General features: G+C 39.4%; 1 protein-coding gene across 1 annotated transcript in view; it reads left to right on the forward strand.

Annotated features, from left to right (window-relative positions):
- Positions 1-17391, forward strand: part of prdm6 (PR domain containing 6) — a 228263-nt gene extending 210872 nt beyond the window's left edge. Inside the window, exon 7 of the mRNA XM_063069171.1 lies at positions 16471-17391. Coding sequence (XP_062925241.1) covers positions 16471-16585 — 115 coding nt within the window. The 3' untranslated portion in view covers positions 16586-17391. The remainder of the gene's footprint in view (positions 1-16470) is intronic.
- Positions 17392-17637: the final 246 nt, after the last annotated feature.

Genomic DNA, 17637 nt, shown 5'->3' on the forward strand with positions numbered 1-17637 from the left:
AAGACTGGTTCAAGGTGACAGTAACTCAAAGAACCTCTCATTACAACAATGGTGTGCGGAAGAGCATCTCTGAACGCACAACACGTTGATCCTTGAAGTGGACGGGCTACAGCAGCAGAAGACCACAAACTTCCACTCGGTGGCCACTTTATTAGGTACAGAAATTACCTAGTAAAACAGCCACTGAGCACACAGAGGACAGCTGAAGTACAGCGAAGGCAGACAGCTCTCTCAGTGAGGCCAGGTGTGGGGACTGAGTTGTACCATTGAAGACGTAATTTGACAACCATCCATCTGACAAGAAATGTGAAGATTAGTTTACAAGGAATGCGAATGAGTTGACCATGAGGTACTTCTTAGAGGAGCTAAACCAGCAGTTTGGCTTATGTCCCTCGAGGTAATGTGCTGTGGGAATTCAGAAAACAATCATGTAATATACAGTTGAAGGATGCATTGAAATGGAAATATTATATTCCCAGAAGTGAGTCTGTAAGGAATGGAGACTTCTGTATCGACAGTGAATGTGAATCTGTAAGTGAATCATGAGGCAGCATATTCAAGATTATTTCATGTAAAGCAGAACAAAATAATTGGACCCAATGCAGCACAAAAAAAAACAGACAATGAGATAAAGAACACAATAATAATAAAAATGCACAATAAATACAGTATAGATATATAAAGTAGCATAAGCACATAGATTGATTGTATGTCCATAAAGTGACACTAGGACACTAGGCATAAACACATAGATTGATTGTATGTCCACTAAAGTGACACCTTAGTGTACATAAGGTGATTGACAGGAAATGATAAAGTAGTGGTGGTTGGGGGTGTGGAGGGGTGGGTTAGTGGGTGGAGGTGTTGATCAGCCTCACTACTTGGGGAAAGTAACTGTTTTTGAGTCTGGTGGTCTTAGTGTGGGTACTACATCACCTCCTTCCTGATAGGTGTGGGACCTTTCAAGATATTACTAGCCCTTTCCCAGCACATTTCTATATATAGGTCCTTGATGGTGGGTAGGCTGGTGCCAGTGATGTGTTGGGCTATTTTGCTACCCCATTGTAGGCACTGTAGTGCAGTTTCCTTACTATGCAGAGATGCAGCTTGTTAGGATGCATATCTGTAGGATGACGTGGGTTTTAGAAACATAGAAACATAGAAAATAGGTGCAGGAGTACGCCATTTGGCCTTTCGAGCCTGCACCGCCATATATTACGATCATGGCTGATCATCCAACTCAGAACCCCGCCCCAGCCTTCCCTCCATACCCCCTGACCCCTGTAGCCACAAGGGCCATATCCAACTCCCTCTTAAACATAGCCAATGAACTGGCCTCAACAGTTTCCTGTGGCAGAGAATTCCACAGATTCACCACTCTCTGTGTGAAGAAGTTTTTCCTAATCTCGGTCCTAAAAGGCTTCCCCTCTATCCTCAAACTGTGACCCCTCGTTCTGGACTTCCCCAACATCGGGAACAATCTTCCTGCATCTAGCCTGTCCAATCCCTTTAGGATCTTATACGTTTCAATCAGATCCCCCCTCAATCTTCTAAATTCCAACGAGTACAAGCCCAGTTCATCCAGTCTTTCTTCATATGAAAGTCCTGCCATCCCAGGAATCAATCTGGTGAACCTTCTTTGTACTCCCTCTATGGCAAAGATGTCTTTCCTCAGATTAGGGGACCAAAACTGCACACAATACTCCAGGTGTGGTCTCACCAAGGCCTTGTACAACTGCAGTAGTACCTCCCTGCTCCTGTACTCGAATCCTCTCGCTATAAATGCCAGCATACCATTCGCCTTTTTCACCGCCTGCTGTACCTGCATGCCCACTTTCAATGACTGGTGTATAATGACACCCAGGTCTCGTTGCACCTCCCCTTTTCCTAATCGGCCACCATTCAGATAATAATCTGTTTTCCTATTTTTGCCACCAAAGTGGATAACTTCACATTTATCCACATTAAATTGCATCTGCCATGAGTTTGCCCACTCACCCAACCTATCCAAGTCACCCTGCATCCTCTTAGCATCCTCCTCACTGCTAACACTGCCATCCAGCTTCGTGTCATCCGCAATGATGTGCATAGTCCAGCTCTCTTCAGCCTCCTCAGAAAGTAGAGGCATTGGTGAGCTTTCCTGATTGTATTTAATGTGCTCTGGGACCATAAGAGGTTGTGTGATATGCGCACCCCCAGGAGTTTGAAAATGCTTATGGTTTCCACTGCATTGCCATTGATGTAAAGAAGAGATGCGAGTTCTCCTGAAGTTGATAACCATTTCCTACGTCTTTCGCACATTGAGGAAGAGGTTATTTAACTGGCACTAGGCCTCAAGCTCTCCCACCTCCTCTCTGTAGGCCTTCTCATCGTTGTTGGAGATGAGCCTGTCGTGTCATTGGTGAACTTGACAATGTGTCTGCTCGGGTGTTTGGCCATGCAGCAATGTGTGAATAGAGTGTACAGCAATGGGCTCAGCTCACAACCCTGGGGGGCATCTGTGTTGAGCGTCAACGGAGATGGAGGAGTGGTAGTGCATCCTTCCGATCTGATGTCTGTTAGTTAGAAAGTATTGATTTGAGAATCTCTTATAAAAGCCACCAAGAGATTGAAAAACAGACCCACAAAGCAAAGTTCAAGTTGGCCAGAGATTTCTCAAAGGGATTAATGCGAGACAGGATGTATGATAGTGTGAAAGCAGAGGCACGTAAACAGGAGGCCTAAAAAAGTGATCAAAGCAGTCACTGTCATTGTTAACATGATATTCAGAGTTGTACCAAATAATTGTAATTATTAGAGTAGCTGCTCAAACTTACTAATCCATTACTGAGGTTTGTGCTTTGGTGTGAATATCTAATAAAATGCATTCAAAATTGCAAAGTAGAAATCATCCACCAGATGGGTATGAAACCTCTCAGGACTAGTAATGCACTCAAATGATCATGAATGATTACTTCAAAGTGTTTGGTACAGTATATATTGAATGTATATGAGGTTAGATAGTTCAATTTCATATATGATCACATAATTCTATCTCTGAAAACAGCAAGTGGTTGGTATTGGTTTCTTTCTTATTGAAAAAATAGGTACATAGAAGAGTATTTTTAAGAAATTTGTGATATTTTGTATGACTTTGGTAGTTTATTGTACCAGTAAAACTCAAAACATAAAATAAGGTATCTTTTAATCAATTAGATAGCATGTCAAGCAAAATATTATTTTGTATTTACTAAAAAAAAAATCAGGAACAGTACAGTTACACATTGGTGAAATAGAATACTTAATAAATTTAACAAAAATCCACAAAGGTTTACTAACAAGTTCTGTCTTCATTGTTGTTAGTTGATTGTTTCCTGCCTTCAATAAAAAATGTTCTCTTGTTTACCTGTTTATCTTACCAAGTCGCAACACTAAGAAGCCTACAGAAATATTATGACCCTATTTTCTATGCTACTTTTACATCTAGATGCCCCTTTATCCTTGATATTTGATTGGCAGTAATTGAATAAATTCTGATACTCGGTTGTTTTTAAACAAATAATTGAAATCTGAGAGTTTGAAGATCCACATGATGGAAGACAGTGTTTTTAACAACAGCTTTGGTACCTAATCCGTTTTCAGATAAATGCTCAGCACTGCACTAATGTGTTATCAGCACTTTGATAACCTCTCAATGGGGACAGCATTGCGCAAATGCACTAATGAATGAAACACAAATCTTTGTCTGAACAATGCTCTTGGGCTCATTTCATTGAACAGATTCATTTGATGAATTTCATTTGACTAGATTCTGCTCCAGAATGCTGTAATTCTGAAGACGATTGGACTGTTAACTCATTCAGGGCAAAACTTTCCAAATCAGCAGTGGTTTTAAGTAGCCAATAATACTCAGTTTCCAATAAGTAATTAACTTCACATCCTAAAAGTCTTTTTTTCCCATTTCACAATTCCCCAGTAACTTCTACTCGCATTCTGAAATTTTTATTAATGTTCCAGGTTTTACTGTAAAATCCAGCCAGTAACAGATTTTTCTCAGCTGCAAAGAGAAAAGTGAAGAGTTCCACAAAGTGGTTACAGAAGAAAATTAAACTTCATATTAATTCCATGAAACCAAAGGCTCATAAGAACTGGAGGGACCGGAAAACAAAATCAAAGGCTCTTGTATGTTCTGAAAGACTTTAAAGAGAAAAGATGTCACAGGAGATTAGTTAATTTTAACAGGTTGATAAATATGTGAGGAGACAGATCAGCATTTTAAGGGCAATGTGAAAGGCTAGTTCAACATTATAATAGTATAATCTGTTCTACTCTGTTTAATGTTTTTATTCATACAGTACATTGGATATGGTTACTGTCACCATTTACAGCCTATCTTTCTTGCTGTCAAGCCACTTTTTCCATACATTACTCTGCTTGAGTAAAATTTTACCAGGACCCTATGTTGCCTTGAGATAAGTGCAGTCACTGTCAGCTGCTGAGTCCATGCAATGAGATCCACTGCTGAGCAGTCCTGGCTGCAGCCTGCCTGAGCCTGGATGAGCAGCTTATTGGTAAATAAGTAGTCCTTCATTGAATGGTCAATGATACCATCCATCATTCTGTTATGACTGAGAGCAGACAATTATTAGGTAGATTAGATTGATGCTGATTTTTGTGATTGGACGTAGCTGTGAAATTCTCTTTTTTTATGTAACTGATGTTAGTAATTTAGGTGTATTGGAACAAGCTGGTTAGGTGTGGAGCTGGTTCTAGAGCATAAATCACAATAGGAAATTTCATGGAGATTCCTCATCCCGTGGTTTATGATCTTCCTCTGCCAGTTAACATATAGCTGTGGCACCACTGAAGGGATTTGACTTGATTTACTTGCTGTGCTGTTATGCTGTTCTACGATCGCTGTTAAGCTACAACTGAGCTCCTAATACAGACTATATGTAGACGTGGAATGTAGAGAACACACATTGAGGTGTTGTTTGTGGGTGAGATCATCTTGCTCTTCCTTGACGAACCTGAACTCCCCTTTTAGATTCGGTTTATTTTTATCACATGTACATCAAAACATACTGTGACATGCGTTGTTTGCATTAACAACCAACGTACCTAATGATGTACTGGGGGAGATAGCCTGGAAATGTCGCCGTACATTCTGGTGCTAACATGGCACAGGCAAAATGTTCAGCAGAACAACACATGCATCAACGACGAAACTAAACAAGCCCTTTTCCCACCCACTCACACACTGGGACTTAAAAAAGTCAGGACCATGATATCGATTGACATTGCAGCTCAGTGCTGAACTTTGCATTGAGTCCTGTGCCAGAGAACAAACATGCAGATCTGAGGATATGGATGCATTTTGCACCTACTGTACACTTCTGTGTTATCTCAGCCATGGCTGGCATTTTAGTATGCCCTCATTTATTTCAATCAGTTCACTAACTTTGATTGAAAAAGTAAGTGACATTTTTCTTAATTTCCTATCTAAACATTTTTAGTTTACATCACTTTACTGTATTTTTCAAAATAAAAATCTTACCATAAAACATTTCATATTATTCAAATCTTTAGAATATTAAATGTTTCTAATCATTTGATATATTTAAAATTAGATTAGAAAGCCTTCAACAGCAAGCAGGTGTCCAAAGGTCATCAGATTAGTGTAAAGGATGGACATCCAGGACATGCCACTCGAGGCCAAGCTGCTGTTCGCAAACCAGTCTGTTTCACCGAACACTCACATTAGTGAGACCTGCAGCTCAGTTGGCCTGTAGGATGGTAAAAGGCACACTGAATGCAAGGAACTGGCAGATTACACAAAATCCCCCCCCATTATTCTTTATTTATTTAATTAATCTGCCAACTGCTGACCTTCAACTAAATTTGCAAACTGAGGTGGTTTGTAAACCACCGGATGAATCCCTAAGAAAAGCTTTTGCGTCTTACTGTCTGCCTGCACTGCACTTTCTCTGTAAATGTAACACTTTATTCGGCATTCCATCATTGTTTATCCCTCATACTGTCTCAAAACATTGATGTGATGAGATGATCTGTATAGATGGCATACAATACAAAGTTTTTCACTGTACTTCAGTACAAGTGCCAGTAATAAATTAATTTACCAATTTACAATTTCTTAAGTACATAAAACAATAGAGTCATTAATTAAAATCAACCAAGCATTGTGATAACCCAGCAATAGAAAGGTAAATGTATCACTTTGCTTTATAGTCACCCAGATATAATGCATGTAGAATGCATCTTTAACTTTGGGCAGACTTATAAAGTGGAGATTATAAAATTAGCTGTCTATTATTTGCCACACCAAAGAAGCTAGGCAACCAATGTAGCAGTTATAACTAGTTATCACAGACTGCAGAATATAGTGTTACAGTTAAAGAGAAAGTGAACTGCAGGTAATCGAATAAATCTATACCAATCTAGATTGAGAAACCAGGAGTTATGCATCACAGAAAGAGTCTGTTCGAGTGTCTTAAGATAGTGGAATAGAAGTTGCCCTTAATCCTAGTGGTAGATGTTCTCAAGCAGTTCAAATTGTAGAACTTCCTCTTTTGTTTGACCAGCTTTTGTTCTTCTACCTATGATTCACTGTAAAACAATTTAATGTTCTTTCCATTATTCTATTCATTTACTTTCCTTCAATGCAAGTGTACAAGAATTGGTAACCTCCAATTTCAGGGTATCCCAATCCAACCAACAAAAAAAAACATAACTTAAATGGATTTTCTTGGAGAGATTACTAACTGGCATTCTGAACGGACCGAAGGTTACCAGGGTCCAAGTAGCAGACAACCTCACAATATAGGCTTCGGTTAAACCCAGGTCACAGATGTGAAGAGGCACTATCCAACCCACTTCATCACCTAATTCTGCATTGCTTCTACATAATATCTAATTTTGGAAACTCTATTGAAGACCTTAAGACAAAGGAGCAGAATTAGGCCATTCGGCCCATTGAGTCTGCTCCAGCAATCCATCGTGACTGATTTATTATCCCTCTGAACCCCCTTCTCCTGCCCTCTCTCCATAACTTTTGATACCCTGACTAACCAAGGACCTATCATATATACTCAATGACTTGGCCTCTACAACTTCCTGTGGCAATGAAATCCACAGCTATATCACCCTCTAGCTGAAGAAGCTTTTCTCATCTCTGTTTAAGTGGATGGCCCTCTATTCTGAGGCTGTGCCCTCTGGTTCTAGACTCACACACGATAGGAATCGTCCTATCCACATCCACTGTATCTAGGTCTTTCAATATTTGATAGGTTTCAATGAGGTCCCTGTATATACATCTAAACTCTAGCAGTAACAGGCTTGGAGGAAAAAAATGCTCCTCATACATTAACCCTTTCTTTCGCTCATTCTCTGGACCCTCTCTAATGCCAGCACATTTTTTTTTCAGATAAGTGGTCCAAAGCTGCTCAGAATGCAACCAAACTCTAAGTGCAATCAGACCAATGCCTTATAAAGCTTCAGCACTGCATCCTTGCTCTTATATTCTAGTTCTGTCAAAATGAATGCTGAAGTTGCATTTGCCTTCCTCATTATAGACTTAACCTGCAAGTTAACCTTTAAGGGATCCTGCACAAGGACTTCCAAGCCCCTTTGCACCTCTGATTTTTGAATTTTCATCCTATTTAGAAAGTAGTCCATGCTTTTATTCTTTCTACCGAAGTGCATGACCATACACTTTTCTATATTATAGTCCATCTACCACTTTTTTGCCCATTCTCCCAATCTTGCCCAGTTCCTTCCTCAACGTGACTTGCCCTTTCACTTATCTTTATATCATCTGCAAACTTTGCCATAAAGCCATCAATTCCATCATCCAAATCATTAACAAATACATGAAAAGCAGTCCCAGTACCCACAATGCTGAACACCTCTAGTCACTGGTAGCCAACCCCCTTTATTCCGACACTTTGCCTCCTGCCAGTCGGTCAATCTTCTATCAATGTTAGTATCTTTCCTGTAGTGTCAAGGGCTCTTATCTTGTTAAGCAGCCTGATGCACCATCAATAACTCCAAAAGACTGGAAGTAGAGTAAATACTGAAAGGCTTTTATTAGCAGTAAAATGTGACCTCCAGCATGCTGAGTATCTGTCCTGGACTTAGAGGAGGAGCCGTGGCACAATCGCCTTTATTCAGGGGTCTGTGGGTGGAGCCACAGGGGCAGTCAGCAGAGGGGTGTGTCCAGACAGGTAACCCAGTTACAACATATGGTTTACCACATTCACCTCTCCTTTTTTTAAAAAGAGTCCCGCGGGGTGAAGTGACTGACAATATTTAAAACAAGTATATTTACAGGTCAAGTCTATCAGGCGGTCGAGTCCGTTGCTGTGATCTAGCACCAGTGGTAATCGGCGACGGTGGTTGTGCTGGCTCCAGCCTGACTTGAGGTGGCAGCACATTAGGTGTCGGTAATCCCTCGTGCATGTGCGTCGCGCCCGGTATGGGAGTGTCGTGTAGTGTCTGGGTAGGGTTTGGAGTGCGCGGTGTCTCGTGGGTACGTACATCGGTGGGTACGGGGTCAATAGTCACCAGGGAGTGTTCAGGGTAGGGGCCCAGTGCTCCTGCGGGTGCCAGGTCGCGGATGGAGACCGTGTCCTCCGGCCCATCAGGTAAAACCCCATAGGCATACTGGGAGTTCACATGAAGTAAGTGAACCCTCTCGGCCATCGGGGAGTATTTATTGCTCCTCGCATGTTTCCGGAGCAGCACTGGCCCCGGGGACATCAGCCAAGTTGGTAGAGTGGTCCCAGTGGTCGACTTTCTGGGAAAAGAAAAGAGTTGCTCATGAGGGGTGGCATTGGTGGCCGTGCATAACAGGGAGCAGATGGAGTGGAGTGCCTCGGGAAGGACTTCCTGCCAGCAGAAGACCGGCAGTCCCTTTGACCTGAGGGCTAAGAGTGTGGCTTTCCACACCGTGGCATTCTCCTCCTCTACCTGTCCATTCCCCCGGGGATTATAGCTCGTGGTCCTACTAGTTGCAATTCCCCTAGCCAGTAGATATTGGCGCAGCTCGTCACTCATAAACGAGGACCCTCTGTCCCTGTGGATATAGCATGGGTATCCGAACAGAGTGAAGTGCTTGCGCAGGGCTTTTATAACTGATGTGGTAGTGGTATCGGGGCAGGGGATGGCGAAGGGGAACCGCGAGTACTCGTCGATAACGTTAAGAAAGTACACATTGAGGTCAGTGGAGGGAAGGGGGCCCTTAAAGTCAACACTCAGTTGCTCAAAGGGGCGGGTGGCCTTGATTAGTTGTGCCTTTTAGGGTCGGTAGAAGTGCGGCTTGCACTCTGCGCAGACTTGGCACTTCAATCTCCTCTAGGTATGATTCGAAGCAGGCCAGCCAGAGTTCGAAAGCATTTCCAGCTTCAGGTGTTTGCGGGTCGAGGTCTAACTTGTCGGGTCTCAGAGAATTGTTCCATGCTTTAAAATTACTTCTAATAAAATTGATGCACCATCAATAACTCCAAAAGACTGGAAGTAGAGTAAATACTGAAGGGCTTTTATTAGCAGTAAAATGTGACCTCCACCATGCTGAGTATCTGCCCCTGGACTGAGAGGAGGAGCAATGGCCCAATCGCCTTCATTCACGGTTCTGTGGGAGGAGCCACAGGAGCAGTCAGCAGGTGGGCGTGTCCAGACAGGTAACCCAGTTACAACATATATATGGTTTACCACACAGCCTTATGTATGACACCTTGTTAAAGGCCTTCTGAAAATCCAAATAAACAACATCTACTGACTCTTCTTTGTCTATCCTGCCATTTATTTCCTCAAAGAATTCCAGCAGATTTATCAGGCAAGGATGCCCCTTAAGGAAACCATGATGACTCTGGCTATTTTATCATGTGCTTCCAAGCACTCTGAAACCTCATCTTTAACAATGGACCCTAACATCTTACCAACCACTGCAGTCAGGCTATCTGGTCTATAATTTCCCTTCTTCCACCTCCATCCCATCTTAAAGGCTGGAGTGATATTTGCAATTTCCCAGTCCTCAGGAACCATTTCAGAATCTAGTGATGCTTCCACAATCAAGTTACTTCTTTCAGAAAACTGGGATGTAATCCACCTGGTCCATGTCACTTGTCTACTTCAGACATTTCAGCTTCCCAAGCACCTTCTCCTTTGTAATAGCAACTACAATCAATTCTGCCCCGTGACACTCTTGTATTTCTGCCATACTGCTAGCGTCTTTCACAGAAAAAGGCTGATGGAAAATACTATATTAAGTTCACCCGCCATTTCCTTTACCCCCATTACTAGCTCTCAGCATCATTTTCCAATGGTCCAATATCCACTTTCACCTCTCTTTTAATCTTATCTGAAAAATCTTTTGATAGTTTACCGTCACATTTAATCTTTTCTTTCCTTCTGGTTTTATTCTTTTTAGTTGCCTTCCGTTGGTGTTTATAAGCTTCCCAATCCTGTAACTTCCCACCAGTTTTTGCTATATGCTGTCTCTTTTGCTTATATGCTATCTTTGACTTTCCTTGTCAGCCACAGTTGCCCCATCCTCCCTTGAGAACATTTCTTCATCTTTGGGATCTATCTATTTCGCACTTTTGAATTGCCCCCAGAAACTCCAACCTTTCCTGCTCTGCCATCATCCCTGCTAGTGTCCCCTTCCAAACATCTTTGGCCAGCTTCTCTCTCATGCCACTGTAATTCCTTTTACTCCATTGTAATACTGATTCATATGACTTTATCTTCTCTCTCTCAAATTGCTGGGTGAATTCTATTATGTTATGATCACTGCCTCTGAAGGGTTCCTTCACCTTAAGCTCCCTAGTCAAATCTGGTTCATTACAGGACACTCAATCTAGAATTCTCTTTCCCCTAGTGAACTTAACCACAAGCTACTCTAAAAAGCTATCTTGCAAGCATTCTATAAATTTCCTCTCTTGGGATCCAGCACCAGCCTGATCTCCCCAATCTACCTACGTACTGAAATCCCCCATGACTATCGTAATATTGCTCTAATTATATGCCTTTTCTATTTCCCATTAAAATTTATAACCCATATCCTGGCTACTGTTCGAGGGACTGTATATGACTTCCATCAGTGTTTTTCCACCCTTGCAGTTTCTTAACTACCCACAAGGATTGTACATCACTGGTCCTATGTCACCTCTTTCTAAGGATTTTTTTTCATTTTTTACCGACAGAGCCATCCACCCTTCTGCCTACCTACATGTCCTTTTGATTCAATATGTATCCTTTCATGTTAAGCTCCCAACTATGATTTTTTTGCAGTCACGACTCAGTGATGCCCAGAACGTCATACCTGCCAATCTCTAACTTCGCTCCAAGATCATCTACTTTATTCTGTATAACGCATGCATTCAAATATTGCACTTTCACTCCATATTCATCACTCTTCTCCATTTTGCCCCCATGATACACTTCAACTCATCCCACTGACTACAATTTGCCATATTAGCTGCCAGTCCTTCCTCACAGTCTCACTACACACTGCATCAACGCATAGCAACTGATCTATCACTCCATTTCCCATCTCCCTGCCAAATTAGTTTAAACCATCCCGAAGAATTCTAACAAACCTGCCCACAAGGTTATTGGTCCCCTTTTTTGTACAGGTCATACCTTCTCCAGAAGAGAACCCAATGATCCAGAAATCTGACCTGGTGTACCCTGCTCCTGACATCACTTCCTCAGCCACAGATTCATCTGTACTATCATCCCACTCCTGCCCTGACAAACACGTGGTACTAGCACAATATTAAGCATTTATGAAGTTCGAAATTGTTCCTTGTAGCAACAAGTTAGAAAAACTATATCTTGGTAATTGGAAGGTGGGTTGTTAGAAACTCAGGAAAATTACTGTCACTAGGGAAGAGTACTGAGAAATTTGATGGAGCTGTGAGCCGACAGAATTGGCCTTGATGGATTTCACCTTAGATTATTATAAGAAGAGGCCATTGGTTTTGATTTTCCAGATTTTTCTAGAAAATGGGGATGTTCCATTAGCAACTACACCTTCTTTATTCAAAAAGGGTAGAGAACAAAAAGGAAACTAGAACCAGTAAATTAGCATCCATCAAACAGAAAAAAACATTGGAAATTATTATTTAAAATATTAAAACAAGACATTTATTATCAGACAAAGTCATCAGTCCTAATGCAGAGTTGAGGTTACAATCAGATCTGGCATAATCTCATTGAATAACACTGCAGGCGTGGGGCTGAATGGCATAAACCTACTCCCAGTTTACCTGTTCACTTACACCTTCACTAAGTTACTTAGACAGTAGAGAGAAGACTTATTTAAATTATATCAGGAATAATAAGGTTTAGTATCAGAAGGAAAATAAAGAAAATTGAATTCTTTTCACTGGAAAAAGGAAGGTTTAGATAAGCTTTTAAGTAGAAAAATTTAAGGAAAAGATTACTATAGGGCTGAGTGTTGAGTAAGGAAGTACACATTGTGATTGAACAGCAAAAGACATGAGTTGCTATTGGAAGCAGATCCATAATAGGTTTAAGGAGGAAAATGCAAATATACTTAGAAGAAAATAAGACTGTATAGTGTAAGGAGAGTAATAGGACTAAATGAATAATTCAGTTTTAATACATCTCACTGGTCCAAATAGCTTTTGCCTCTGTTCTATTATTCAATTATTCTGCTAATTCATAAGTGAAAGGTGCTGTCTGCAATCATTCTTCTGGTTGGGAAATTCCTTTCAAGATCTCCAGACATTAGAAAGTGCACCAAATGCTTCTGCCAGGTTTATTATCCAACATCGCTTCCTATACAATCTTCGAAAAGTGTCCTCTTGTTTTCATTAAGCTTTTGAATCTTTAGTTTTCCCAATCAATCTGATATTGCCTCTTAAAAGAACAATTAAATAAGGCAACCTGATTTATACCTCCCTAATGTTTCTTTCTTCTGGCAAGTAATGAAGCTGCAACCTGTTAGTTTATGGTACATCTAGCTGTACAAATTGTGCAGTGTTAAAAGACCTTTCTAATGTTGACTGATTTTTTTTTTTGTTTGCTTGGAATAAATTCTGCAAATAGTTTTCTGAATTTGTTGCCTTTAGAATGAATCAGTCCTTAGCAATTGCATGGAAAGCCTCTGTCCCTCTTCCTGTAACTTTTCTCCTACATGACCTCGATGGCACTGATTTCAGTTACACAGCAGTTGCTTTCCATCAGTAGAATTTTTATTGTGTTTAACAACTCAGAAATTTAGGGTGAACATCATACTTAATATAGGACAACATTTAAATGAGTATGATCTAATACCAAGACACTGGGTATCTAAAGATTTATGCAGAATTTAAAACGACAACCAGAGTGTGAAATTGTAACTAACTCTAATCCACTTTTGTTGATCAAAATTTCACTCAAAAATTTGCTTCACTTTTTGGTCATAGAATTTATACACACATTTAATGAAATACAAACTCAAATTTTCTACTCCAAAAGAAAGTCATACGAATTGCAAATAAGACAAGTTATTATGAGCCAACCAATACACTATTTATTCAACTAAACACTTTAAAATTCAGAGATTTCGTAGATTTTAAAATAATACAAATTATGTATATATAAAGTAAGAAATGGACAGCTACCACAAAGTATCCAAAGGTTGTTTAAAATGAGAGAAAGTCAACATGATTTGAGAGGAACATGTATATTTCAAAAACAAAGGATAAGAACAAATATAAAAAATCATTGTATTTGAGTCAGAGGGGTGAATCTTATGGAACAGTTATAGTGAGAATTTAAAAACATGCACCACACTTAACAAGTTTAAAAAACTAGTTTAAAATAAATTAATGAACAAATCTAAAATACATTATTTAAAATGAATGGATGTAAATAAATGATACTTGGAATTGGATTTTGTGTTAAAAGATTATGAAATTTTTTGTTGAGATGTGATGATTGATGCCAGATATGTTGTTGTAGAAGCAAGAGGGGTAGGCGTAATAAGCTGTAGCTTCAGCCTACACCCTTTCAGTCTGTTTTAAAGAATATCTATGTTTCTTTGTTGTAATTTTGTCCTATGAAATCGTCGTTGAAAATGATGCTTTTGTTATGGTTGTACTGACCAAAATAAATTTCATTCATTCATTCATTTCAATATGCAAGTAGGTTTAATTTTACGGAGAAGTTAAGGAGAACAATAAGTATTCCATTTTCCCCAACCCACCCACTTGCCACAGGCCTTTACAAGTTCAGTATATCCAAAGTCCATGCCACAGTTCCTTCTTTTGCCACGATCACTGATGGCAGATCCGAGCACCAGCTGGTGGGGGAGTACAGTCAGAAAAAAAAACCAAACCTCTCATTCAGCAATCAGTGAGTTTTCAGTTCATCTGAAGAGCCTCCAAAAATATTGTTGGCCTGTCCTAACCAAAACCAGAATATTTCCTCCTAATTCATTTAATTGCTTTTGTTAGGAATGCATCCACTGCTTAATGATTCTTGGAATCGTAGAACAATTTAACAAGTCAAAGTCTGGTCTCCATCCCTTCCCTGTCCTTTTTCAACCAGGGAAGTGATTGCAGCTTTCTACAAGAATGAGGTTTTGGAAACTCTACAGGCAGCAAAGAACCAACCAAATTCAACACTGTGGTTTATAATTAGGAAGCTTGACTTTGGGAGTACCCTCATTAGTAACATGGCTGCATTATTTCAGTATTGGAAGCAACATGTTGAGTTTCAGTTGTTTTCCTTCACTTCCACTGTCTTTTATTTTACATATCAAGTTAAAAAAAGGCAAATGAAATAATATTGAATTGTGTTTACAGCACAAAACTAGGTGAGTCCTGATGCAGGGACTCAACCTATCAAACATCCCATTGCTTCCATAAATGGTGTCTTGATGCACTAAGTTCTTCCAGCAGTTTAGATTTTTTGCTACAGAAACAGGCATTTGACTCATCAGATTTGTAACAAAATTTGCATCTCCACTCTTGCCTTCAATGGTAGGGAGAGTAAGGGAAAGACCATCATTGCTTGGATAGTATAATATGAAAATTATACTGGCCTTTTGATTCAATTGGTTCAGGTTGATATTTATGTTACCAACAAACTTCCTCCTAGTCTTCTTGAAAAAGATCCTTCAACTTGCTTCCGTGGGTTTAATGCAACTACTGAAGTAACCTCAACTATTCCCTGTAATAAGTAAAATGAAGAAGGACGCGATGGAAGTGCAGGGCTGATCATGGATTAAAAATGACAGTAATTGTATTTTGCAATCCTGTTTCAGGTTATAATACATTCCAAGTAAATAATTTTCTCCTGAATACCCTATTCAATTTAATGGTTGCTCATTTACCTCCTCCATGTCTAGCCTCCAAAATATTATAAAAATAATTCAATTTGGGCCATTTTGTTCATGCTACAGTTGACATTATGATGTTGAAGATGTTAAAGGAGATTTTGTATATTAATTTTTAAAAAAGCATATGATATATTTCTGGATGAAGGAAGCATTGAAGCAGATATTGAACTAAATTGTTATGCAATTGAAAAGTACAATATTTTAAAGAGCTGTTGTACCTTGCAACAATTTTTTTAAAAACTGATGCATGGCATTAAGTGATGCTGATTATCCTCTAAGAATTTCTGCACCCCTGTGTTTTCCAAATTTCATTTGCACACTGACAAGAGCTATTTCAATTGTATACAAAACTTCATTTCTTTTTTCAGTACCTTTTAATGCACACATACATCAAAATATAAAACATACTCTGTTATCTTGAGAAAAAAACCTTAAAGCTGTGCTGTAAAATATCATTAAAATTTCTCCAATTATATTTTTCACTTGTCTTTCTATATGCCTTTACAGTTCAATAGAATATAAAAATTGGTAGAAAATACAATAAAAATACTACAGAAAATTTGACACTAAATTATATTCTTCATCAATAAAAGATTCTTGAATTGTGCTGATGTTGCAGATATTCAGATTTCAAGGATGCCTAGATGTCTGAAACACCATTCTGTATTTAAGATCTAAGTAGTTTCCTGAACATGATTTGCCATTTACAGCCTCTTCTGTCTGATTTTGAATTAGTGAAAGGTGAGATTTAGTTTGCCATCAATTTCTCCTCAGGCCCTTGAGCATCCGACAGAGCAGGTCCTTTGATGGCATGCTCCTGAAAATCTCTTTTTGTTCTTTATCTATTTGAACTGACAGTGAGCAGGACCATAACAAGACAGGCATCTCTTGAGAAATCACCTTACTCTCTGCCTATTGACAGAATCCTCTGTTCTGAATCAAGCAAACCTTGTCCCATCACTTGCATCAAGGCCGGGGAGTAGCCACCAATTAGACCCCAGGAGCCTTATAAAATTCACAGCCACTTTTAAGTGTCTGTTCCGATTAGTTGGGATGAGAAAATGGCCATCACCCTTTACATGTAGCTCCCTGTCTCAATTTTCTTATTGCCTCCACAGGTGCGAGAAATGTGATCGGAGCTTCACACAAGCCACACAGCTGAGCCGACACCAACGAATGCCCAACGAGTGCAAGCCAATGACAGAAAGCACAGAATCAATTGAAGTGGATTAACTGATTGACTGGCTGGAATTAAACTGCAAGGAAAGTCATGATTAAATGTCATGGATACTTAAGCAAAACCAAAGATTTCCTCTGAGCAACCTTCAATCAGTCCCAGAAAAGCAAAAGCAGTAATAAAATAAGTAAGATGTTAAAAGATATTGATCTTGGCATAGGAGAGAGAGAAACAAACCAGGAAAAAAAGATTATTTATTTATGAATAAGGTAACGGCTCATTTCAATGGACAAAGTCAAATAATGGGACACCTCCGCAGATTCCTATGACCAGAATATATTACGTTTCTAAGAACCTTTTAATTGTTATTTAATACCAAAGCGAGAAAAAAATATTAATTAGTGGGTTCAGTGACCCACAATTGTGACTGAGAATGCACAGTGTTTTTTTGCACCTTTTTAAGCATGACCTGAGGGACACAGATCTTTTATCTTTTCTTTTCCAGTGGTGATGTCTACAAGAGAAGCAAGAAATTGCATTTTGAATTAAAGAGTCCCAGATTTATTGCAAAATACAAGGGTACATTTTCCTTATTGGATTAGGACTCTGCAATTCAGAATTACAAAATGTAAAACTGCATCCAATCAACATTAATAGTAAATGTATTACTGCAGTTCTGCTTGCAGTATGTCTGTCAGCAGAGCTATGAAAGCCAATGCACATAAGCAAGTTTGAACAAATATTTGTCCATAAATTCTCAGGCAGAATAATAATTCAGCCTAAATCTGAGCTAATGGTGAAATGTTTCTTTTGATTACGTTATCCTGCATGATTAATTCTTTGCAACACTTTAAGCACTCAAATCAATGTAAAATTAATGGGGGAAAAAGGTCTGTTGCTCAACTAACAATTTGGCAAAAATATATCCTATTTGTAGGGGTAAGCCATTAGCAGAGTTGTAGTTTAACATCTTTAAGAGCTTCCAAACAAGAAAGCCCGGCTATCCTTTAATGTTCTAAATCAACAGTTGCAGTTCAATTAAAAGTGAATGAAACTTAGTGAATCATGCGATTGTTATAAGCCAGCTTTCTGTGTTGAAGTTGATGAT

Source organism: Mobula hypostoma, chromosome 16 (assembly GCF_963921235.1).
Source record: "Mobula hypostoma chromosome 16, sMobHyp1.1, whole genome shotgun sequence".
NCBI classification, from domain to species: Eukaryota; Metazoa; Chordata; class Chondrichthyes; order Myliobatiformes; family Myliobatidae; genus Mobula; species Mobula hypostoma.